General features: G+C 46.2%; 2 protein-coding genes across 3 annotated transcripts; one reads left to right on the top strand and one right to left on the bottom strand.

Moving 5' to 3' along the window:
• The first annotated feature begins 93 nt into the window (after window positions 1-93).
• BAG1 (BAG cochaperone 1) lies at window positions 94-23,121 on the top strand. Of its 2 annotated transcripts, XM_003939741.4 has the most exons (8): window positions 313-612; window positions 1,989-2,117; window positions 3,892-3,974; window positions 6,005-6,118; window positions 8,703-8,810; window positions 9,647-9,709; window positions 10,263-10,353; window positions 22,964-23,121. In XM_003939741.4, the coding sequence occupies exons 1-7, from the start codon at window positions 396-398 to the stop codon at window positions 10,350-10,352; spliced, it is 804 nt and encodes a 267-aa protein (XP_003939790.2). In that variant the 5' UTR covers window positions 313-395; the 3' UTR covers window position 10,353; window positions 22,964-23,121. The 2 variants fall into 2 exon arrangements, with proteins under 2 accessions (XP_039330698.1, XP_003939790.2); XM_039474764.2 differs by lacking the exon at window positions 22,964-23,121 and having other exon boundaries at window positions 94-612; window positions 10,263-10,553.
• Window positions 16,044-23,202, bottom strand: SPINK4 (serine peptidase inhibitor Kazal type 4). The gene is made up of 4 exons (XM_003939740.4): window positions 23,120-23,202; window positions 19,617-19,657; window positions 18,140-18,252; window positions 16,044-16,243 (listed from the first exon to the last, which is right to left on the bottom strand). Exons 1-4 carry the CDS (start codon window positions 23,178-23,180, stop codon window positions 16,198-16,200), a joined length of 261 nt encoding a protein of 86 aa, XP_003939789.1. The 5' UTR covers window positions 23,181-23,202; the 3' UTR covers window positions 16,044-16,197.
• Window positions 23,203-24,717: the final 1,515 nt, after the last annotated feature.

Here is a 24,717-nt window from a genome sequence, read left to right as displayed (position 1 = left end):
CGGAGCAAGGCGGGGCCTCAGCTGAGTGGGTGGGGCCTGGAGGCAACTATAGCGGAATAGGGCGGGGTAGGGGGCGGGGCCGGGGCGGGGCCGGCAGGCCGGGGCGGGGACGGGAAGTAGCCGGGCGGGGTTGCAAGAAGCGGCGCTCAGCTACCACCGCTGGGCGCTCAACAAGCGTGGGCCTGGCTGCGCGCGGCGGGGCGCGGAGACCGCGAGGCGACCGGGAGCGGCTGGGCTTCCGGCTGCGCGCCCCTCGGCCCGGTCGGGAGTCGCGCCAGTCGGAGCCCCCGACCCAGCACGGCCCACCTCCTTCTCGGCGTCCATCTGTCCGGGGTGCAGCCAGCGGGCATGACCGACCCACCAGGGGCGCCGCCGCCGGCGCTCGCAGGCCGCGGATGAAGAAGAAAACCCGGCGCCGCTCGGTCCGGAGCGAGGAGCAGACCCTGAGTGAGGAGGCGACCGGTAGCGAGGCGGCCCAGAGTGGGGAGGCGACCCTGGGCGAAGATATGAGTCGGAACCAGGAGGTCACCAGGGACGAGAAGGCGACCCAGAGCGAGGAGGTGACCAGGGAGGAAATGGCGACACCTGGGCTCACCGTGACTGTCACCCATAGTGAGTGTCGGGCGTCGGGTGGGCTCCGTGCTGGCCCTGAAAGCCCGGCGGGGTCTGTGGGTTTGGCCACGTGTCCTCCAGAAGCGTGTGTCCTTGGTTTGTCCTGCTGTCCGGCAGCGTGGGTTCTTGGTTGCGTCCGTGGGACTGGCTTTTGTCCCGGGCTTGTGTCTGCACTCTTTTCCATGTGGCGGGTGCATTTTGTCTCTGGCCATTTGTGCGATCCTGGGTGTTCGAACTTCTCTGTGCTTTACGTCGTGGGTCTGCTTGTGTTTGTGTGCCCGAGCAGTTATTGTGGTCTTTGTGTCAGGCATATATTTGGCCACGTGGTCTACGACTGCTCGATATGTGATGAGCCTGGCGGGGTGCTCCTCATCTCCTGAGTGCCTTCTCCGTGTGTGCCGCATGAGTGGGCTGTGGGTCCAAGCTTTGTATTCTGGACACCCTTTGGGTCTGCCTGCTGTTGGAGTTGACACAACCAAATGAAGTCAGTACACCGGACAGCTGAGTCCATGAGGTTTCCCCAAAACCAGCTAGAGGAGACCCAAGGGTCTGGGAATCTGGAGACCCAGATTCTAGATCCTGCAGTTTTGAGTGACCTTGGGATGGATGAATGTCTTCTTTCTAAGAATCCTGTTTCTCCTCTGTGAAGTAAATTTGGTAACCCTGGCTTTTGCTGAACTCATGGAACTGTTGGGGGAACCAAAGCTTGGTGTAATGTGCTGGACGCAGGCTTCCTCCTTATTGTCCACATCCCTGGAAAAGAATTGGCATCTCTCCTTCCAGAAAGAAAGGCTCTGCTGTTTGTTTTTATTTATCCGTTTACTTAGCACCAGTCATGGGTGCACTCAAGAGTGTCCAGTGGGAGAAAAACAGTCACTTGCCTATGATAGCAAGCGAGATGAGACCCAATACAATACAGGGTACAGCACAGTCAGGCCACAGGAAGCAGATGGCTTGTGACAAAAAGGGTGGGCTTGGAAATCAGCTAGATCTGATGTCAAGTTTTGACTCCAACAGTTGGGTCTCCATAGGCAGACCTGAACTTGCCTGAAGTCACAGTTTGCTCATCTGTGAAATAAGGAGTAACAGGTAGACCTACTTCGTGGGTTTTTTCTGAGGATTAAATTAGATTATGCATGAAATGAGTCTAAACAGTCCTTTATGCATAAGTGCTTAATATGTTAGATGATATCATTCATATTGTTTAGTTATTATGATAGAAGAAACAGAAATCCTTGAGGAGATCACCAGAGGAAAGCTGGGTGGCACGGGAGTAGGCTCTGTGGAGTAGGTGGCATATGAGCTGGGTCTTGAAGGCTGGGCAAATAAATATAATAAAAGTGTCATCTTCGTTCATTGCTTTTCTTTCTCCCCAGGTAATGAGAAGCACGACCTTCATGTTACCCCGCAGCAGGGCAGCAGTGAACCACTTGTCCAAGACCTGGCCCAGGTTGTTGAAGAGGCCACAGGGGTTCCACTGTCTTTTCAGAAACTCATATTTAAGGGTAGGCATTTCTTTTCCAGCTTTTCCTTATGGTCAAAGGACAGTTTTAAATCTGCTTAACTTTTCCTAATAGTCATTCTGTTTTCAAACTGGGACAATTTTTATTTATTTGTTTATTCATTGAGTTCTTTAAAAAATATTTATTGAGGACCTGCTAGGTACTGGACACTTTCAAATATCTGGACAGGTATCAGATTTGAAGTCTTAGGATGATGACAGAAATCTCACCATTTTTGATGAAGCTCCTGGGCAGTCTTCCCTGGCTAGGTTAGATCATCTCCCTATTATATGTTACCATGGTACTCCCCGCTATTTCTGCATCAGTTCTATGAAATTACTATTAAATAATCATTTTTTTAGTTGCTTAACAGCTGATTTCTCTGTTAGAATAACAGCATCCGTGAGGGTGGAGATACTGCTATGTTAGCAGTGCTTCACATTGTTCTGACTCAAAGGAAGTTTTGAACAAACTTACCAGGGGCCTGGTTGTGGCAGGCTCAGTGGATGATGCTAATTTCTGCCAGGACCCACACCATCCTGACTCCTGTCCTCTGTCTTCCCACTCCCGTGAGAATTTATTATTTTATTTGTTTATTTTATTTTATTTTTTTGAGATAGAGTCTTGCTCCATCACCCAGGCTGGAGTGCAATGAATGGCCCAATTTCAGCTCACTGCAACCTCTGCCTCCCAGGTTCAAGTGATTCTCCTGCCTCAGCCTCCTGAGTAGCTGAGATTACAGGCGTGTGCCACCATACCCAGCTAATTTTCGTATTTTTAGTAGAGAGTGGGTTTTACCATGTTGGTCAGGCTGGTCTTGAACTCCTGACCTTGTGATCTGCCCACCTCGGCCTCCCAAAGTGCTGGGATTACAGGCATGAGCCACCAAGCCTGGCCGAGAATCCATTATTCTGGTATCTACTGGGGAAAGACTTATCCCATTGGATATCAGTCATTATAAAGAATTTAGTAATAGGAGGCATTTTTACTTATATTTCGTAGTGTAACTTACTGTCTAATTTTAAAAAATATTTTGTTTCTGAATTGGCAGTAGAAATTAATGTTTCAAAATAGAGGAAAGCATGAGGAAGAAAATGTTCCCATGGATAAAACCCCTCATAATAACAGTGTGTCATCAGCATTCATTATGGCATTGAAGTTTCCTGCAAAAAATGAGCTTTAATGCCTACAAAGTCTTTTTTGTTTTTTTGAGATGGAGTCTTATTCTGTCATCCAGGCTGGAGTGCAGTGGTGTGATCTTGGCTCACTGCAACCTCCACCTCCGGGGTCCTCAGCCTCCCAAGTAGCTGGGACTGTAGGTGCATGGCACCACACCTGGCTAATTTTTGTATTTTTGGTAGAGATGGGGTTTTGCCATGTTGGCTAGGCTGTTCTTGAACTTCTGACCTCAGGTGATCCACCCACCTCGGCCTCCCAAAGTGCTGGCATTACAGGTGTGAGCTACCGCACCCGGCCAAAGTATTCTGTAGTATGGTTGATCAGCCCCTGGTTCCTGAATATTTGGCTCTTTCTAGTTTCTCACTATTATGAAAATGTTGCCCTGAATATTACTGTATAGTAGTTACTGTGCAGGTGCATGTCCAATTATTTGTTTAGGGTAAATATCTAGAGCTGAAATTACTGGGTCAAGATATCTTCTAAAAAGATACCAATTCTCATTAGTGAACACACTTGTCTGTTTCCTGTATTCCTGCTGAAATTTATTTTTAGTGTTGTAGAATTGTTACAACTTGGCCTACCTTTCTCTTCTTTTTAGGAAAATCTCTGAAGGAAATGGAGTCACCATTGTCAGCACTTGGAATACAAGATGGTTGCCGGGTCATGTTAATTGGGAAAAAGGTAAATTCCTTTTTCCATCAGAAATCTTCAGAATCAAATGACTAAAGTCTTTTATACATGTTTCTGTTTAGAAGACTAAATTTGGGACCCAGATTCTATATTGGTAAAATACAACCTTTATTTGTTTTATAGGATTACCAATTTTGTTCTCATACCCTCCTGCTCCTGTTGGTTAGACCGTTTGCTCTAGGAATTAGGAGCAGTTGTGCTGCCTTAATATGTGTTTTGTTTTGGTGGTGGAATCTTGGACTGGTTAAAATGGTGCCTGAGAAAGGCCTCATTCACTTGGAGTAGAATTTGCAAGATACCTTTTGTTAAAATAAACTTGTAGATATTAAGAATAAATACTCTGTGACAGTTCAGGAGCCTCTTTCCCTTTAACCAACCTTTTATCTAAAATCTCCCACAAGAAAAACCTTTGACTGGAAAGAGAGGTTCAGATTAAAGAACTGAGGGGAAAACAAGAGTCAGTTGGTTACAGATGACGTCAGCAACCCTTAAGGTGATGAGAGAGGGCTGGCACATTGTGACACAGCAGAATTATTGAGCATATGAAGTTCCCTTATTTTGAGTGAGGTAGCTGAGTAGAGAGAAGGCAGAGATAAGTAAAGTGAAAACAAAGAAAATCTAATCCAGACTTAGAACTGCCAGGAGGCTAGAACTCAGGACTTAGCTACAATGAGGAATGAATAATTTGGGATAGTGTAACTAAACAGACAGCTGCTAGACCTAGCTACCAATTGTTTACGTGAAGAGAAGGGGGAAATATTTTAAATTTCTTGCTTTAGGGTCAGGGAGAATGGTGATGGGCAATAGGCAGAACTGAACGGTCAAGTTTGAAGAAACTATAGGACTTTTTACTTGGAGCTGACACAGAAGGTATGGAGCAAAGTGTGAACTCAAGGAGGGCACCATGACACATGTCTATGGTCCAGCAACTTGGGAGTCTGAGACAGGAGGATCACTTGAATCCAGGGCTTTGAGGCTGCAGTGAGCTATGATCATGCCTGTAAATAGCCACTGCACTCCAACCTGGACACCAGAGTAAGACTCTATCTCAAAAAAAAAAAAAGTCTGAACTTAAGTCTGCTCTAACTCTTTTGGACTGTGTGATACCATGTTACTTTACTGCATTAAGCCTCAGTTTCACCATCTGTAAAACAGCAGTACCTCCCTGATAGGGTTGTGGTAAGGCTTAAAAAAAATAATACGGTAATATGCTTAGGATAGTGTGTGGCATATAGGAAGTGTTCAGTAAAAGTATTCATCATTGTTAACCAACATCATATTAAAGAGGAGAGCTCAATTGGAGGCTGCCATTTAGGAATTCCATTTAAAGGAATAGTAGAATTCTGCCTGTCTTGCCATTCTGGGCTCCTCACAAGTGTTCACTGAAATGTTTGCCCTCCAGGCTTCAGTCCTGGTTGTTGATCAGTCTAGGACTGAGACTAAATCTGGCATTTGGATTGTCTCCATTCTCAGCACCCAAGCTGCCAGGGCCCTCACCAGAATGTTTACCTAACACCTTCTGTCTAGTCTGGAGTCTTTGTAGATGGAAAACTTGATGTATAACCCTTTGACTTGCTTTCCATGAAGCAACAGAGTTTAAACCATTCTTTATAGGTGAGTGGTTTCATGCAGTTGTGGTCAGATATTTTTCCTGACAGAGGCTAGTATTCTTGTTGATTGCTTTTTCTTTTTCTTTTCTTTTTTTTCTTTCTTTCTTTTTTTTTTTTTTTTTTTTGAGACAATCTTGCTCTATCGCCCAGGCTGGAGTGGAGGTGCATGATCTTGGCTCACTACAACTTCCACCTCCCAGGTTCAAGCCATTCTCCTGCTTCTGCCTCCCAAGTAGCTGGGACTACAGGTGCATGCCACCACACCTGGCTAATTTTTGTATTTTTTAGTGGAGATGGTGTTTCACCATGTTGGCCAAGTTGGTCTCAAATTCCTGACCTCAAATAATCTGCCTACCGAGTCTCACCTGTCCTTGTTGACTGTTGACTTTATTTTCTACTTAAACATTTTAGAACAGTCCAGAGGAAGAAGCTGAACTAAAGAAGCTGAAACACTGGGAGAAGTCTGTGGAGAAGATAGCTGACCAGCTGGAAGAGTTGAATAAAGAACTTACTGGAATTCAGCAGGTAACTCTCTTCATGGACCTTGACTTTCTGCCTTCTGTCAGAGCTTCCTAGATATACCTTGTAGTTATGGGGACAGGCTCTGCCGTCAGACTCCCTAGGTTCAGATCCTGGATCCACCCTTTCTCTTACCGTGAACAAGTTTATCTTTGTCTCAGGTCCCTCATCTGTGAAAATGGAATAATAGTGACATTTCCCTCTTAGGATTGTTGGGAGGATTAAATAATTTAGATTGAGTTTGACACATACTAAGTGCTTTATAAGCATTTATTGTCATAGTTATTGCCAAACCCCAGCCAGCATCCATCTGTGCTCACAGGAGAACACCTGGCATGCTAGGATCATTTATTGTCTGAAGTAGAACAAGTAGCTTCTCCCTGTCTGGGCTGTTGTAGTCTGTTTGGCAAGGCAAAGAACGTTTTGCTGATTATTAGAAGGTCCAAGTTGAACATGATAATGGGGTTGGGAGAGTCATCCTATTCAATTCTTTATATTAGAGATGGGGTACTAAAACCCAGCGCAGATTAGGACTAGCTCAAGACCACGTATTTCTTTTTTTCTCTCATTTTGTAACATTAATTGGTGTGTGTTTGTGTTTTGGCATTTATTTATTTATTTATTTATTTATAGACAGAGTCTCACTCTGTCACCCAGGCTGGAGTGCAGTGGTGCAATCTCAGCAGCTCACTGGCAACCTGTGCCTCCTAAGTAGCTAGGATTACAGGCTCCACCTGCCACCACACCCATCTAATTATTTTGCATTTTTAATAGAGATGGGGTTTTACCATGTTGGCCAGGCTGGTCTCAAACTCCTGAGCTCAAGTGATCTGCCTGCCTCAGCCTCCCAAAATGCTGGGATTATAGGAGTGAGCCACCACTCCTGGCCTATATGTTTGTGTTTTAATTACAGAATACATGCTGACTGTACAAAAGTTTTAAGTACATGTGTAGGCACTAATACGGAAAATAAAAATTACCCATGAGGGCCTAACTCAGAGATGACATTACCAAAGCCTGAAATGTATTTTTCGTCTTAAAAAAATATTTGGTATAGGCTGGGTGCAGTGGCTCACACCTGTTATCCCAGCACTTTGGGAGGCTGAGGCTGGTGGATTACCCAAGGTCAGGAGTTCAAGATTAGCCTGGCCAATGTGGCGAAACCCCATCTCTACTAAAAATACAAAAATTAGCTGGGCATGGTGGCAGGCGCCTGTGATCCCAGCTATTCGGGAGGCTGAGGCAGAAGAATCACTTGAACCTGGGAGGCGGAGGTTGCAGTGAGTCAAGATTGTGCCGCTGCACTCCTGCCTAGGTGACAGAGCAAGACTTCCTCTCCAAAAAAAAAAAAAAAATTTGGCCAGAAGGAGGGTGGGAAGCAAAAAAACAAACAAAAAAAATTTTTTGATACATTATGTATGCTTTGTAAATTATTCTTTTATTGGATAAAAAATTAAACATTTTCTCATCTACTACTAAAAGAAAAAAAATTAAACATTTTCCTGTGATAGTACTTTTCAAAGCTTGCATTTCATCGTATATAAGTGTGTCATTTACCTAGCCAATTCTGTATTATTCATCATGTAATATTATTTTTAGTATTTTGTGTAATGCTTCTTTGACTATCCTTGCTTTTTTGACTTTTTGATTTTTTGGTAGAATAAAGTCTTTGAGTTGGAATTGCTGGGTGATGTTTAAAGCTCTTGTTACATGTTATGAAATCTATATCTGTAGCTCTTGGCCATGATAAACATCCTCAGAAATCCCAGCTATCCAACTCTTATCACCAACTAACTGGTCATTAGGCCAAGCTGTATGAATGAACCATTAGACAATTTAATAAAAATAAGCACTGCTGCCATTCATTAGCATGTGTCTGTGAACACGTGTACATATATTCCCTTTGCCTTGAAGTAACCCTCTCGGGTGTGGGTATTATAATCTTCATTTTAAAAATGAGAGTACTGAGGCATGAATAGTCTTAAGTAATTTGGTCAGGAACATATATTCCCTTTGCCTTGAAGTAACCCTCTCGGGTGTGGGTATTATAATCTTCATTTTAAAAATGAGAGTACTGAGGCATGAATAGTCTTAAGTAATTTGGTCAGGAACATATATTCCCTTTGCCTTGAAGTAACCCTCTCGGGTGTGGGTATTATAATCTTCATTTTAAAAATGAGAGTACTGAGGCATGAATAGTCTTAAGTAATTTGGTCAGGAACACTTGTTAGTCAATGGCAGTCAGGATTCATGCCTAGGCTTTGAAGACCCTAAGCCTGTGCTTTTAACATCTGCCTCTTGTGTGCAGGTATACACTTGTGACTGAGGGCTTCACTGGAGCCAAGCCTCAGGAGGCATGCAGCCACAGTGCGTCATGTGAGGTAGAGCAGACTACAACCCAATAGAATTCTTAGACTGGCCCCAGGGCCAGCCTTTGTAATATTTCCAAGAGATGAAGTTGTGGATCTGACATGTGACCTGGCCTGCCAGGGCTGTGTTAGACTCAGTGTGGTTGCTTCATTAGTATTGTGGTGTGGAATTTTCTGTCAGCCTCAAAGAACCCTTGCAATAATGCATTATTCCCCCACAGGGTTTTCTGCCCAAGGATTTGCAAGCTGAAGCTCTCTGCAAACTTGATAGGAAAGTAAAAGCCACAATAGAACAATTTATGAAGATCTTAGAGGAGATTGACACACTGGTAAGTAAATATTCAGCTGAGAAGAACTAGTTTTCTTTGACTTTATTTCAGTCACTTTCACTCTTTCAGTAATTTACTCTCCTATTGCCTAAGCAAACCGATCACTTGAGAATTTTAAGTATCTACTATTGTGTGCCAATCATATTGCTAGGTCCTGGGTGAATGCACAATAATAAGACAGTTCCTGCTTTCTAGGCACTCACAGCCCTCCAGCATAGGACTTTTATCATTTATACTTATGTTTGCCAATAGCATCTGTAATCAACATGAAGCTGGGACCCAAGTAGTCCACAATCTTGTGGTCAAAGTAACAGAGGACTTCACTTTCTCTGCTCCTCATGTGACTGATCATTCTGCAGGACTACTTACTTATAGAGGATTCAGCCAGACCCAGATCTCGTCAGGCTGTTGAAAACCATTAACTCAGGCTCTCTTTTGCAGATAATAGTAATGATATTAGCCTGATGCTTCGTTCTTGAAGGTGACCTGTGCTGTGTGCTTCTGTTGGCCAGAGTTGTAAAGCAGCAGCAGCAGGCACTTTTCCTGTCACAGTGAGCCCATGGTCTGGCTCCATACATAGGAAACAATAGAAGAACAAAGTCCGTGTTACAGATTCATTCCTATGGCCCAGACGTTGAGAACAGAGGGAGCTTTTATAGGGACAAGAGCCATGGAAGGGCCATATGGGATACAGACCCAGGGAAAGGGTTCTTGAAAATGCACATCTCATTTACATTGGTGACCTGTGACCTGTTTTGTGTACTGTGGGTGTTTCTTATGTGTTCTCATGTCATTTTCACTGAGGATTATTTATGTGTCAACTTACCCTTCCATAGATCCTGCCAGAAAATTTCAAAGACAGTAGATTGAAAAGGAAAGGCTTGGTAAAAAAGGTTCAGGTAAGTTGCGTAACAGCACATGACAAAGTGTAATATGTTAATATGTTGGTATGTGTGTTTATCTGTTCAAAGTCGAGTAGTGTAGAAGCATGGTGTGTGGTATGGGCTTGTTTTGGTTATTGTTCATTTATCAGCAAGAACCCCAAACATCAGAGGAGAGCCCCCTATGTCCCTGTAATTATATTTGAATTTAAACTATTTAGGGAGGGAACTCACTGGAGAGCAGACAGGGCTGACACATTACACAATTCCAGGAGGCAGTATTCATGCATACAGTGCCCCCTGCAATTGTGCAGTGGCCTTGAGGCAAAGCTTTTGTGGCCTTTCCCACCTTTTAGGGGATTGCTGGCCTAGAGCGTGGTCAGAGACCCTGGTCCTATGCTTTCTCCCTCCCCTTACCTTGGAACCCAGGCCAGTTGCCCATCTCCATTCATGCACAGTCTGTTTTGGGTCTCAGTCGTGGGTTCCCCAGAATGTTTAGGCAAAGAGCCTTGTGCGGGCAGTGGTTGGCTATCCCTAGATGGGCCCTCACTGCCCCGTGTGTATTTTCTAGGCATTCCTAGCCGAGTGTGACACAGTGGAGCAGAACATCTGCCAGGAGACCGAGCGGCTACAGTCTACAAACTTTGCCCTGGCCGAGTGAGGTATGACAGAAAGAGGCTGTGTTGTCCTGAAGAATGGCACCACCAGCTCTGCTGTCTCTGGAGCAGAATTTACCTGATTTCTTCAGGGCTGCCAGGGGCAACTGGCCCATTGTCAGTTTTCCTACTCCCACACCGGTTCTCAATGAAAAATATGGTCTTTGTGATTTTAAGTAAAGCTCCTGTCTGTTTTCTCCTTCTGATCTCTGTGGTTGTGCTGTCTAGCAATCCACCTTTTCTGGAGAGGGCCACCCCTGCCCACATTTTCCCAGCTGTTTGAACTTTTGGGTGCTTTCTTTGGGCTGGTGAGAGCTCTAATTTGTCTTGGGCTATTTTCAGGTTTGTAGGCTGCCCCAGTCTTCAGATACATGAGGGCTGCTTTGCTCTTGTGATCACATAGTCCCATAGCTGTAAAACCAGAATCACAAGGAGGTTGCACCTAGTCAGGAATGTTGGGAACAGCATAGAAGAGGTGTTTGGCACATAAGTAGACCACATGTCCCTCATTGTGACCTAATTCCAGAACATCTGGCTGGGCTGTTGGTTTATAGACTTTGTCTGTACCTCCCAGTGACCCCAGCTAGCCACAGGCTATGAGATCTCAGGGGTCCATTCCTGGGAAGGAGCCTGTGTTCCTTGTCCCCAAGCAAGTCTTCAGAAGGTTAGAAACCAGTGCTTGAAACCAGGCCAGAGCCACGACTTAGGAAGGGCAAAGAGAAGGTGCCAGGATGAGTAAAGCAGGCAAGTGGTGTAGCCAACCATAAACTCAGGAGTGACATGTGCTTCCTTCAAAGGCATTTTTGTTAATCATATACTTCTGAGTTCTGTATTTCCTTCAAGGCTGTTCTATCCATTTTGCAGATTGCCCCCCACCTCCACCCCATAATTGTTATTTAAAAAATTGTTTGAGGCCTGGCATAGTGGCTCATGCTTGTAATCCTAGCATTTTGGGAGGCTGAGGTGGGAAGATCACTTGAGGCCAGGAGTTTGACACCAGCCTGGCAACAGGGCAAAACCCCATTCTGCTAAAAAAAAAAAAAAAAAAAATTAGTTCGGCTTAGTGGCATGTACCTATAATCTCAGTTACTGGAGATGCTGAGGCACAAGAATTGTTTGAATCTGGGAGGTGGAGGTGGCTACGAGCCAAAATTGTGCCACTACACTCCAGTCTAGGTAACAGAGCAAGATTCTGTCTCAAAAAAAATAAAAAAGATTGAGTCGGGTGCAGTGGCCTCTTCCTATAGTCCCAGCTATTTGGGAGGCTGAGGCTAGAGGATCACTTGAGCCCAGGAGTTTGGGTCTAGTCTGGGCAACATTTAAATAAATAAAAAGGAAAAAAAAAAACCCACTGTTTATATGCTCATTGTCAAGTAGAAGAGCGTTTTGTTTGTTGTTTGTTTTGATCAATGAGGAAAAGCCTTTCATGGCTATAATCATAATTTATGCTTAATAACATTTGAGAGTAGCCCTGTGTGCTAGAACTCTGCCTGAAATGATCAGTTGCTGTCACCCTATTCTTTAGCACAGTGCCCAGGAGACAGACTTCTAAAAGGCCACTCTGAGACCAACATCATTTGACAGAGAGGGAGTCGTTGAAGTCCCAGGAATTTAGGACTGTGTGGATAAGACCTCAGACAAGGTGGTAGAGGTAGACTTGCGGACAAGGCTCAGGTCCCAGCCCACCACACCCCCAACTTTAATCATAGCAGTTCACTAATCTATTTTTGTGGGATAGCTGTATGGTGTGGGCCATTTAATGAGAAGTTACTGTATGCAGAACACTATTCTAAGTTTTTCATATCTATCAGTCATTTAATTCTCACATAACTTCAGAAGTAAACAGATATCCCCATTTTAGAGATGAGGAAACCGAGAGAACTTAGGTCATTAACTCAAGGTTGTAGAGTAAGCGGCAAAGCCAAGACACGAAGCTGGGCGGTTTGGTTTCAGAACCAGTGCTTTTCACCTCTACTGTACTGCCTCTCAACCAACACAGGGTTGCACAGTCCCCTTCTCTGATTTTGTCCTCTCTTCCTCTCCCTTTAGCTCCCACTTCCCCTCTGGCCCTTTCTAGTTCATTTTCGGCAGAGCAGCCCGAGTGATCATAAAGTGCAAATCTTACCATGTCAGTCCCCTGCTTAGAACCCTCCAATGGCTCACCACTTCTCTTACTATAAAGGCGGAAGTCCTTACCCTATGCCTTCTCCCATCTCATCTCAAGCCCCTCATTTGTTTGTTCTCCATTGTCAGCCACTCTTCTTTCAGGTCCTCAGATGCACTGTGCCCTCACCTGCCTGACTGTCTTTGCACCTGCTGCTACCTCTGCTTGGACAACTCCTCACCTTCCTTTTTCCAACCCCAACCCTTGTATAGGTGACTTATTCATTCTTCAGAAGCACTTGTCTCTTCCATGGAGAACACTCGCCTGTTGTCTTGAGACCCTATCAGGCCCCCAGGTGGGATCCTCTCATGGCTTCCCATATGTTTCTTTCACAACATTTACATAGTCCATGATAGTTTACTTGTGGGATGATTTGGTTAATCTTTGCCTTTAACACCAGACTATCAGTTCCTTGGGTGAAGGAGCTTCATGGTAATAGTGTTATTTCAAGCATATTGTCTTGTATATAGTAAGACCTCAATAAATATTTGGAGAACGAATGAATGTTGAATGCACACATCAATAATGAAATTTCCGTAGCTGCTTTTGGCCTCTAAATCTCTGTCGGCATTGGAATTTACAGTCTTAACAGCCTTTATTCTGTTAAGAGTTGAGAAAAGAAGCCCTAAGGCATAGCCTGCTGGGCAGATGTGCTGGGTGATTGCACAGGCTGCACCCACACAGACCTGCTCATCCAAGGGGTTTCTGCCTGTGAAACCCTTCTCCCATGAGAAGGGGAGAGAGCACTCCGTCTCAGTTGCCCACTTGCCTGGGACATGGTAAGTCCTACTGCTGGGAGAACAGATGGGAAAGTGTGCTCCCACAAACTAATCCTTCAGCCTCACAGCTGGAAGGATTCTCTCACATTGTTTTGTTTTGTTTTTCTTTGAGATGGAGTCTTGCTCTCTCACCCAGGCTAGAGTGCAGTGGCATGATCTCTGTTCACTTCAACCTCTGCCTCCGGAGTTCAAGTGATCCTCCCACCTCAGCCTCCCAAGTAGCTGGGACCACAGGTGCATGCCACCATGCCTGGCTAATTTTTTTGTGTTTTTGGTAGAGACAGGGTCTCACCACATTGGCCAGGCTGGTCTCAAACTCCTGAGCTCAAGCAATCTGTCTCGGCCTGCCAAAGTGTTGGGATTACAGGCATGAGCCCACCCGTTCCTGGCCTCTACATTGTCCATTTAGTTAATGGTTTCTACTTAATCCTTCAAGGCACAACTTAAGGTTACCTCTTCTGAGACTCCCTCACATAGTAGTCAGTACCTTTGTTGAAAGTACCAGAAACCTAATTTCAAAGAGACTGGGCAAAATAGAAACTTGATGGTCATCATACCAAGTCATCCCATGTAACTTCGGGAATGTTAAGGATAGCTGGGCTTCAGGAACTCAAACACTGCCTGTAATCACTCTGCCTCTGCATGCCTGTGTCATCTTCTCATTCCTGCTCCTTCCACAAAGCAGAAAGTGTGACTGCTAACAACCCCTGTGGTGTTCATCCTACACCTCCAATGCCAGAGGGGAACTGCCTCTGTTTTCTTATTTCTGATTTGAAAGATCCTGGGGAGAAATCTTTTGTCTAATCAGTGATGGCCAGGGCAGCAGGGTCACATGCCATAGATATGGCCTTTAGGAGCCAACACTTAATGTTTTGGGGTAGTTCCCAGAGATGGGACCACAGAGTCCACATCTGTAAGTGGTGAATTAGGTGTTCCTTCCAGGTGATGCCTGGCACATTGTTCATGCTTAATCTCTGATTTCTCAGGTGGTGAGTGGAAGTCTGGGAAGAAAGAGTCACTGATGAGGTGTTTGGCTGGGCAATTCCACTTGGGTATAAGAGGGGTGTCCTACTCAGGGCAGAAACTTTTAGATATCACCAATATCCACTTTCTCCTCCTAAAAAAGTGAACTGATTTTTACTTCAATGCATGGCCAACCAGATAGACTATTTCTCAGTCTCCCTGCTCAGAAGGCCATGAAACTACATTTTATCTAATGGGGTATATACAGAGTGTGTACATCTTATGGGAAATGTCTTCAGAGGCAGGTGGCATGCCCTTTCTCTCTGTGGCCTGGAATACAGATGTGATGACTGTTGTTGGAGCAGCTGTCTTGGGCCTGAGGTAGAAACTGTTGAGGAAGGCAAAGTAACAAAATAGAGGAGCATGGATTTGTCATACTACATAGGTCAATGTGTGGGAGAAACTGCATTCTGTCTGTGTCACTGTTATTTTGGGTTTTCTGGCTGTCACAGCCAAACTTTATCTTACATCATTCATAAGCAGGTATGAAACAAGTTTATCAGTCCCAGTGGAAGGCCTTATTCATAGATGGCCTCCCAGTCCTGCCACCTGCAAGTCTATCAGCAATTCCTGTCCAGTGTTTCTATTCCAGTGGTCCAGGGAAGGTAGCTTCGTGCCTTCCTGTGCACTTTCTGCCCACCCTACAGCAGGAATCGGAGTCTGTAAAACTGCTCTCACCTGCCCAGGCCTTTCTCCATACTCCTTTCTCCTGCCACCGTTATCAAGAGGCTCTGCCTATTCAACATATACCACAGGAGGGGGTCTCTGTCTATGGTGACAGTTCTGAATGCTGTGTGTCCCTGTGGGACATTGTGTGAGTGCATGTGTGCAGGACGTGCCTGGGGCTGTGTCTAATGTCAGAATATTTGACAACCAGTCAGAGCGGGTGTTGACCAAAAGAGCAGAGCAGCATCTGGAAATCATCCTGCAGTTCCAGGAATTAATCCCAGACCCTAGACACCGAGAGACCCAGTTGTTTCCAGGGAACAATCTGGATGGCTGGGGTACAGTGGGGAGGGGGGCACTCAAAGGCCTTGGGGCACCACCTGTTTTCAATTGTGGAAAAACCTAGTTCAATGTTAAGCAGTTCAGCTGTACTGTGTACACTGCCTGAATATCAGCCATTGCTGTGTGTCACGTGTATGTGTGTGCCTGCCTTGGAGTGCTGGTATAGCCCAGGAGGAAGCCATGGGGGGCATAGGGTGACTCTCACAAACCTTTTTTTTGAGACAGGGTTTCACTCTGTCATTCAGAGTACAGTGGTGTGATCATGGCTCACTGCAGCCTCCACTTCCCAGGCTCAAGTGATCCTCCTGAGTAGCTGGGAGTATAGGTGCATGCCACCATGCCTGGCTAATTAAAAAAAAAATTGTAAAGACAGTCTTGTTGTGTTGCCAGGCTGGCCTCAAGCGATCCTGCCACCCTCAGCCTCCCAAAGTGCTGGGATTACAGGTGTGAGCCACTGCACCTGATTTTACAGAGGCTTTCTGAGGCTGGGCCGTGCACCCTGGCAGTGGCAGAGAATACAGATCTCACCTAGGTTTTTGGCCTGAATAACAGTCCAGTCTGGGGCAGACTGGAATACTAGGCAGCATCCTGGGGTCAGCGACTGGCCTTTCAGGCAGGCAGAAGATAACTGGGACCTCTGAGGGGACATGTGATAGGGTTGAGGAGTACCAGAGGGATAGAGAAAAGGTGGACATCAAATTCAGAGTAGAGAGAACGATGCAAAATTCACCTCCTATCCCCTCTGCAACCAGTGTCCCCAGAGGCACTGACCAGTTCACAGAGTTGGGCTGGATCTTTTATTTCACATAGTATCCTCTCCATGCCCACCACTGTTCTCCAGCCTGAAACTTCGGGGCTTGAGGTGCTCCTGTAGGATCAGCATTTGCCATCTTTCGTGATCTGGATGTCCTGTTTGGTTTTTCTGGGATCAAAGAAGACAGGTATGAGGCCAGCTTCTCAGGAGCTGTAATGTACCGTTAAGGGACCTAGCATAGTCCATCCAGATATCCTGCTGAGTGGTGCTCACATATGCAGTATACAGATGTAGGGAAGATCCCAAGGTCCATGGGCACATCCTTCTACAGCTTTTCTCTTTTGCACACCCTGACGGCTGCCAAATCTGTCTCCAGCTTGGACCTCTGTCCTGCCTGTTCATGCAGTTGTCCCTATCCACTGGGATGTCCTAGAGGCTCAACTGTCCACAAACATCATTGCCCCCAACAGATCTGGTACAAACCCCCAAACCACCCATTCAGCACATGGAACCGCTGGCCACTCAAGCCCACAAATTAGAAATCAGTATGTCGCCTCCTTCTCCTCACCCTTTACATCCAGTCACATCCAAGCTTGTCGATTCTACTCCCAATGTACCTTCTAACCATGAGTCTTTAATTAGTGTGGTCTTTCTCTAAGCCAGGACAACATCCTGCTGTTCCTTATATTTCCTCAAATACAAACTGTCACATCTGTGCAGAGCTTTGCAGCTTCCAAGGACTTTCTTCACTATCATGGTCTCATTTAGCTCTCAGGATCATAGAAAGATGAGTTTTATGTTTTGTGTGTGTGTGTGTGTGTGTGTGTGTGTGTGTGTGTGTGTAGAATGGGGTCTCACTATATTGCCCAGCAGGCCTCGAACTCCTGAATTCAAGCTATCCTCCCGCCTCTTCCTCCCTCAGAGCTGGGATTACAGGTGAGAACCACCGTGCCCAGCCAGAAGATGGGTTTTATTGATGAAGAAACTAAGAGCCAATAGGTGATCTGATGTAGGGAGGTCATGTTCTAGCCCTGCTTATCTCTCTGGCCTCACTTCTTATCTATCCCCCATTCTCCCTTAAACTTTACACTCCAACAAGTCCAACTTCTTGTTTCCTCAAATGTAAACTTTCTTTTCCTTGTAGACATTTTTAAACTCATCTACTTAGAATTATCTTCCCTTGCTACTTTTTCCTAGCTAATTTCTACTTATTTCTCAGGGTTGAGTTCAGGAGTCTCCTCCTCCAGGCAGTCTTCCCTGCTCTTGCCTCTTCCCTATGTGCCCCGCTGATCCCTTAGAATTTTGTGCTGCAGGCCAGTTGCGGTGGCTTCTGCCTGTAATCTCAGTGCTTCAGGAGGGTGAGGCGGGCAGATCACTTGAGATTGGGAGTTCGAGACCAGCCTGGCCAACATGATAAAAACCCATGTCTACTAAAAATACAAAAAAAATTAGCCAGGCATGGTGGTAGGTGCCTGTAATCCCAGCTACTCGGGAGGCTGAGGTAGGAGATTCACCTGAACCCGGGAGGTGGAAGTTGGAATCAGCCGAGATCGTGCCACTGCACTCCAGCCTGGGTGACAGCGAGAGTTCATCTCAAAGACATATATATATATATATATATATATATATATATATATATATATATTATGATTGGCTGACCATCAGCCTGGCTTCCCCTTTACATCAATTGTATGTTCAGGAGGCCATTGGTGCTGTCTAAGTTATGCTCTATTCTAGCCCCAGTGCCTAGCACATAGTAAGTGCTCAAAAAATAATTGCTGGCTAGAGAAATGAAAGAACAAATGAGGTCACATGGTCAGGGCAGAACAAGGAAAAGGGTTTCAGCCCCTACTCCTTACTCACCACCAGCTTCTAGCTTTCTGCCTGGAACCATGTGCCTTCTTTGAATTAATCTGGTGCTCATTCTATTAAGGGCATGTGTTAGAGGACTCTTCTTAGGTCAAGCATGTATAAGGAAGAAGCAGGTCAAGTCTTACTCCTTTCAGACTGTGCACCAGAGATGGGGGTCCACCCAATAAAGCAGGGGTTATGGGGCAGACTTACATCCGGGCCAAGCAGAGCTGGCATTCATTTGTATATGTGACCCCATCAGTGCCGCAGACCAGGTTGGATGTCTGGGAACAGGTTGGCGACTCTACCATGTGTTCACAGATGGGCTGTGAAAGAGAAGAAGGGAGGGAGAGGACTCAGGGATTCAGAGGCAGTGGGGAGGGATACAGGGGTTCTGCTTGGAGCCAGAGAGGCCCCGGGGAGGTATCAGAGTCAAGAAAGCCCCAGTGTGGGTCCAGTGAAGATGAAAACAACCACTCGGGGCCCCTTGGTGTGTTTGCTTATATGTATGTGTGCATGACCACGTACATGCCTATGCCTGGTGTGTACATATGTGTCTTTTTTTTTTTTTTTTTTTGGTGCGTACATATGTGTACCTGTGTCTCTGGAGCCGAGGTGTGCAGGCATTCAAGCGTATGCCTGTGTTAATGTGTGTGGAGTGAGTTTGTGTCCTCTAGCAGCTGGGGATAGTTCACACCCTCCTCAAAGACTCTAACCAGAACTTCTATTGCTAGTTCCATTGAAGACCCCAGGACACAGAACCACCCATCATTCCCAGGAGGCCCATCTCTCCCTAGGGGCTCCTGCACTGTCCCTGGCCTGCATGATCTATCAGGCCCATGTCAGAAAGGCTACACAGGATGGGAAGGCTGGAGAAATGGGGCAGAGCTTGGGGCTTAATTGAGGCTGTCTGAAAAGGTTTTAGATCAAGCCTGAGGTCAAGGTCAGAACTTGGTTAGGACTGGCATTAGAGCCTGAGACAGGGATAGGGTGAGAAAGGTAGCCATGAAGGCCCGAAAAACAGTAGTGTTCCTCTCATGTAGGCTAATCAAAATAACATATGTAAAGTATTTGGCTCTTTGGCACTGAATAAGTGGGGCTAGATTCTGAAGGACTGATGGGGTGGATGCTGAGGCTCCAGATGGGAAGGTGACTCTGAGCCTCCTTATTCCCCTATGTGAAGGGGTAATCTCAAAGGTCTCAAGGATATCAGCACCACTGCCTTCTGGTCACTGGGGACATCAGACCAAGGGCCAAGGTGGAATCAGATTCAGGGGTAACTTGGTGTTTAGACAATCAGATGGAATGTGGTGGGGGGAGGCTGGCACACTCCACAAGTGCATTCAGTGTGCCAGGGTCCCCTCTGTTGCTTGCCCATCTGCACTATACAGAGCAGAGAGCACACTCTGTCCTGCTAAGCCTACATGGGGAGATGTCACTGATGGAAGGGGCCTTGGAGACTAGGTGGGGGGATCACAAGGGCTTTGAGGCCTATCTTGGGACTTGGGTGAGGGGGCTGGGCCTATTCAGCCTTGGAGGCTAATCTGAGGAATATACGGGCCAGGAGGCTACGTTGAAGCCATTAAAAGTGTCTGAGCAGGATCATGGAGAAGAATAACGGGTTCCTCAGCATGGATGAGAGGGCTCCTCTCGGCAGAGGGAAAGCGAGAACAGCACGCAGCTGCCTTACCATTCTTGAGAAAAAGAGCTTTCCTGCGGACACTGGCACTTCTGAAACACAAAGAAGCAAGAATTAGATGATGCTAGCTCTGGACCCCAGGTCTAGGGATCTGAGGACTGCTTCTGCAGGGAGCATGGCCCAGCAGCTATCCAACCTGGAATTCTAAGTACTCTCCACCTCTCTACTACAGCTGTGTAGCAGAGGGAAGAAAGGAGGTAGTAATGGATGCTGTGTTCTGCCACCAAAAGCCCTCCCTCAAGACTGAGGCACTTATTTACTCATTTCCCCAGCTGCCAGGAATATTGACCACTCACTGCAAATCCCTTCTAGGAATTACCTTCAGAGAATAGAGCTGCCTTGCCAAGGTTGCTTCCTCTACCCAGGAACAGCCCATAGCCCATGTCGGGTTGATGTGGTTACAAAGGCCACCTGATCCCCTTGACCAAAGTGGCCTGTAGGCTCATCTGAAGCTTCTGTTACACTGCATCAAAGTCAACCTCCCTTATCCTTCATGGATATTACTCCCATGAACTCAGTGAACTCCCCAGTAAACTGTATGCATATCTCAGAGTCTGTTTCCTGGGGCAGAGGTCGGTTTAAGCAACTACAAAAGAGGCTCAAAGAGGTGAAGCAATGCAGTTTGTTAAGGCAGAGCTAGGATTTGCACATGGGTCTGCTGCACTCCAGAGCCTGACTCTACATGCACCAGTGTGCCCCTCAAGGTCTGGCTGAACTGCTTATAGGACATGAGCAAACTGGTGTGACTGACAAGTGTGATGGATAGATGAGGGAACTGGAGCCGTGTCTAATGGCACAAGTGGGAGGAAGGGCATATACGTAACTTAGAGAAGGCCGAGATGCTCCCTGAAGTCTCTGAAGTGCTATCCTGGGGCTGAGAGAGAGATGGACTCTTCAACCTCACAGGGCAGAGCCCATCTCTGTGAGGAGGCTGCAGGGAAGCAGGTTTGGGTTCTATATGAAGCAGAATTTTCTCTCAGTGGGAGCTATGCCACAGTGAAAGAGACTTTCTCCAGAACCAGCAAGTTTCCCATCACTGGAGGTGTGCAAGACAATGTGATTTTATCTATTCCTGGAGATGCTATTACAAGATATTTCCACAGAGAGGGAAACAAACTTAGACTAAGTCACCTCTGATATGCTGTTTAAGCCTGACATTGGGGTATCAAAATGCAAACCTAGACTTGTCACTGAACTGCTTAAAACCCTTCCATGTCACATTGCCCCGACTGAAAGTGATCCAGATATCCTTCAGCAAGAGAATGGATAAATAAATACAATGGGGTACTCCTCGACAATAAAAGCAAGCAGCTGATACATGCAATAACATTGCTGAATCTCAAAAATAGTTTGCTGAGCAAAAGAAACCAGACACACCAGGCGCAGTGGCTCACGCCTGTAATCCCAGCACTTTGGGAGGCTGAGGTGGGTGGATCACGAGGTCAAGAGATCAAGACCATCCTGGCCAACATAGTGAAACCCCGTCTCTACTAAAAATACAAAAATTAGCTGGGCATGGTGGCATGCGCCTGTAGTCCCAGCTACTCAGGAGGCTGAGGCAAGATAATTGCTTGAACCTGGGAGGCAGAGGTTGCAGTGAGCTGAGATTGTGCCACTGCACTCCAGCCTGGCTCCTGGCAACAGAACAAGACTCTGTCTCAAAAAAAAAAAAAAAAACAGACACAAAAGATTACATACCCTATGATTCAATTTATGTGAAATCCTAGACCAGGCCGACTAATCTGTGATGGAAAAAAAAGCACTTTGGGAGGCTGAGGCAGGAGGATCACTTGAAAGCCAGGAGTTTGAGACCAACCTGGGCAACACAGCAAGACCCCGTCTCTACAAAATAATTTAACAATTAGGGCCAGGTGGGGTGGCTCACACCTGTAATCCCAGCACTCTGGGAGGCCAAGGTGAGTGGATCACCTGAGGTCAGGAATTCAAGACCAACCTGACCAACATAGTAAAACCCCATCTCTACCAAAAATACAAAAATTAGCTGGGCATGGTGGCGCACTCCTGTAATCCCAGCCACTTGGGAGGCTGAGGCAGGAGAATCACTGGAACCCAGGAGGTGGAGACTGCAGCAAGCCTAGATTGCACCATTGCACTCCAACCTGGATGACAGAAGAAACCAGCCTGGGCAATATAGCAAGATCTCAGCTCTACAAAAAAAAAAAAAAAAAAAAAAATTAATTAAAAAAAGAACAGTTTCTTTGAGGACACCAGTCAGCCAGTTACCTCTACAGACCCAGAGAAGTCCCAGATCTGTGGCCAAGACCAGCTTGAGGCCACCAGTGATCCTTGACTCAGCTTTAAATCCTTCCGTTTCTCCTTAGGAAACTGCACAGTCCCAGGGATGCCTCTGAGGCAGGTGGCAGCTATCTTTCCATTGCTTAGGCAGGTAGAGCAAATATTTAATGATGACTTCCTGTCCTAAAGTAAAAACATCATCTTATAAAAGGAGAGTTGCACTTTAAAGGTCATCTAGGGGCCAGGCACCATGGCTCATGCCTGTAATCCCAGCACTTTAGGAGAAGGCCAAGGCAGGTGGATCACTTAAAGTCAGGAATTCGAGACCAGCCTGACCAACATTGTGAAACCCGTCTCTATTAAAAATACAAAAAATTAGCTGGGCGTGATGGCACACACCTGTAATCCCAGCTACTCGGGAGGCAGAGGCAGGAGAATCACTTGAACCCAGGAAGCAGAGGGTGCAGTGAGCCTAGATAGTGCCACTGCATTCCAGCCTGGGTGACAGAGCTAGAAACTGTCTCAAAAAATAAATAAAAATTAAAAATACAGCTGGTCCGAGTGCAGTGGTGTTTACAACTAATTGATCACAACCAGTTACAGATTTCTTTATTCCTTCTCAACTCCCACTGCTTCACTTGACTAGCCTTAAAAAAATAAAATAAAATAAAATAATGAAAAATAACAAAATAGGCCAGTGTGGTGGCTTGTGCCTGTAATTCCCAGCACTTTGAGAGCCCCAGGTCTATGTGTCCAGGCCTGGGAAAGGGCTCTCATGCTCACATGGTTTCCCAAGTCACAGACCACAACCTTTCAGAGGGATCGGGAGCTCAGAAGACCTCAGCCAGATCTCTTTTAGCACCTACCCCCTGCAACCAGCATACTTGTCAGTCTCTCCTGAGAGCTGGGACCCACCTGCTCCCTTTGCCCCCACAACCTCCAGCCCATTAGTTGCTCAGTGCAGCTTGAACTGGAACCATCTCCTCCTGTACAGCTGGAGAAACTGAGGCCCCAAGAGGGTAGGGGACTTTGGCAATTCTGGGCCAGAGTCAGGATTTGAACCCAAGTTTCTTTTCTCCCAGGCCAGAGCTTCCCCGCAACAATGGAGGGTGCATATGCAGAATGAAGGTGCATGCCAAAAGCTGAAGACTCACAGGGTGCTCCATGCCCTGCCTCTGCTCTCACCCCCAGATCACCTACCAACATGAAGTCAGAGAATCCAGGTTCTTCCCACTCACCCCTATCCACAACAAGGAGGGCAGCCAAGGTCAGAGTGACTACCCACTGGTAGACGGCCATGCTGATCCTGGGATGATGTAGCCTGAACTGGCCGGGGCCTGGGCTGGGCCTGGGGAAGGATGGGGGCCTATTTATAGTGCTACTTCCCTTATCTTATCTTACGTGGGGCAAGATAAAGAAGCCAGAGTTGATCTCTGCACACTGGCATCCGGAAAGGGCTTGCTCTAGGTAGAGATGCTGAGCTCATGGTGAAATGGGGATGTGGCCATGGGGCTGGTGGGTTTCCAGAGTGACAAAAAGTTTGGATAGCTTGCAAAGCTGACTCCAATCTGAGGGTTCAAGCAAGGAGAGGAAAGTTGAAGTAGAAAGAGAGAGAGTCCAAGGCAGAGAGAAAGAGAAAGAGAGAAAAAAGCAACTGGAAGATGTCATGAGGCAGAGAAGGGGGCTGGAGCCTGGATTCCTTTGCCAGTGTTTCCAGCAACCAACTCTGGGACCTCGGTAAAGCCACTTTTCTTAACTGGGCCTCAGATCACCCATACACGAAGTGGAGATGATAATTTTGGCTCTGCCTTTCTCCCAGGGCTGCTGTGAGGACAGGGGCAGTGATAGCAGATGGGAAAACATTTTGCAGAAATGAAATGAACTGTAAATGTAAGCGGAAATGATCCTGTTTAACTTTTTTATTTCACTTTTTTTTTTGGTACCACAAGGTGGGCACAGCTAACAGGCAAAACAAAGCAAAACATAAAAAGGAGCCGGGCACAGTGACTCATGCCTGTAATCCCAGCACTTTGGGAGGCCAAGGCAGGCAGATCAAAAAACCCCTATTTCTACTAAAAATACAAAATTAGCTGGGCATGGTGGCGCATGCCTGTAATCCCAGCTACTTGGGAGGCTGAGGCAGGAGAATCGCTTGAACCCGGGAGGCAGAGGTTGTGGTGAGATGAGATCATGCCATTGCACTTCATCTGGGCAACAAGAGCGAAACTGTCTGAAAACAAAACAAAACAAATGAACAAAAAACATTAAAAGGAGGATGACTTCTTGTTTTGCAGATATTATGTGTTCATTTGCATTTTCCTTTCTTTTTTTGAGACAGAGTCTTGAACTGTTGCCTCGGTTGGTGTGCAGTGGTGCATGCGATCTCAGCTCACTGCACCCTCCGCCTCCCGGGTTCAAGTGATTCTCCTGCCTCAGCCTCCTGAGTAGGTAGGATTACAGGCGCCCAACACCACGCCGGACTAATTTTTTATATTTTTAGTAGAGACAGGGTTTCGCTATGTTGGCCAGGCTGGTCTCGAACTCCTGACCTTGTGATCCGCCCGCCTCGGCCTCCCAAAGTGCTGGGATTACAGGTGTGAGCCACCTAGCCCGGTCTCATTTGCATTTTCACAGGTTAAATACTGACAAGATTCTTTTTTTCTTTATTCACCTGGGTGCAGGTGGGCTAATGCCAGAAAGGGTGTTAGCCAACGAGATTCTTTTCAAGAAAAATCAACATCTAAAACTCCCCCATACTTACACAGTATTCACGAATAAGTAATTTGGTTATTTGCTCTTAAAGAACTTCAGATTTATAAACATAAATTTCTTTTTT

The sequence above is a fragment of the Saimiri boliviensis genome, chromosome 2 (genome assembly GCF_048565385.1).
Source record: "Saimiri boliviensis isolate mSaiBol1 chromosome 2, mSaiBol1.pri, whole genome shotgun sequence".
NCBI lineage: Eukaryota > Metazoa > Chordata > Mammalia > Primates > Cebidae > Saimiri > Saimiri boliviensis.
This window is presented reverse-complemented; position numbering and strand designations above follow the sequence as displayed.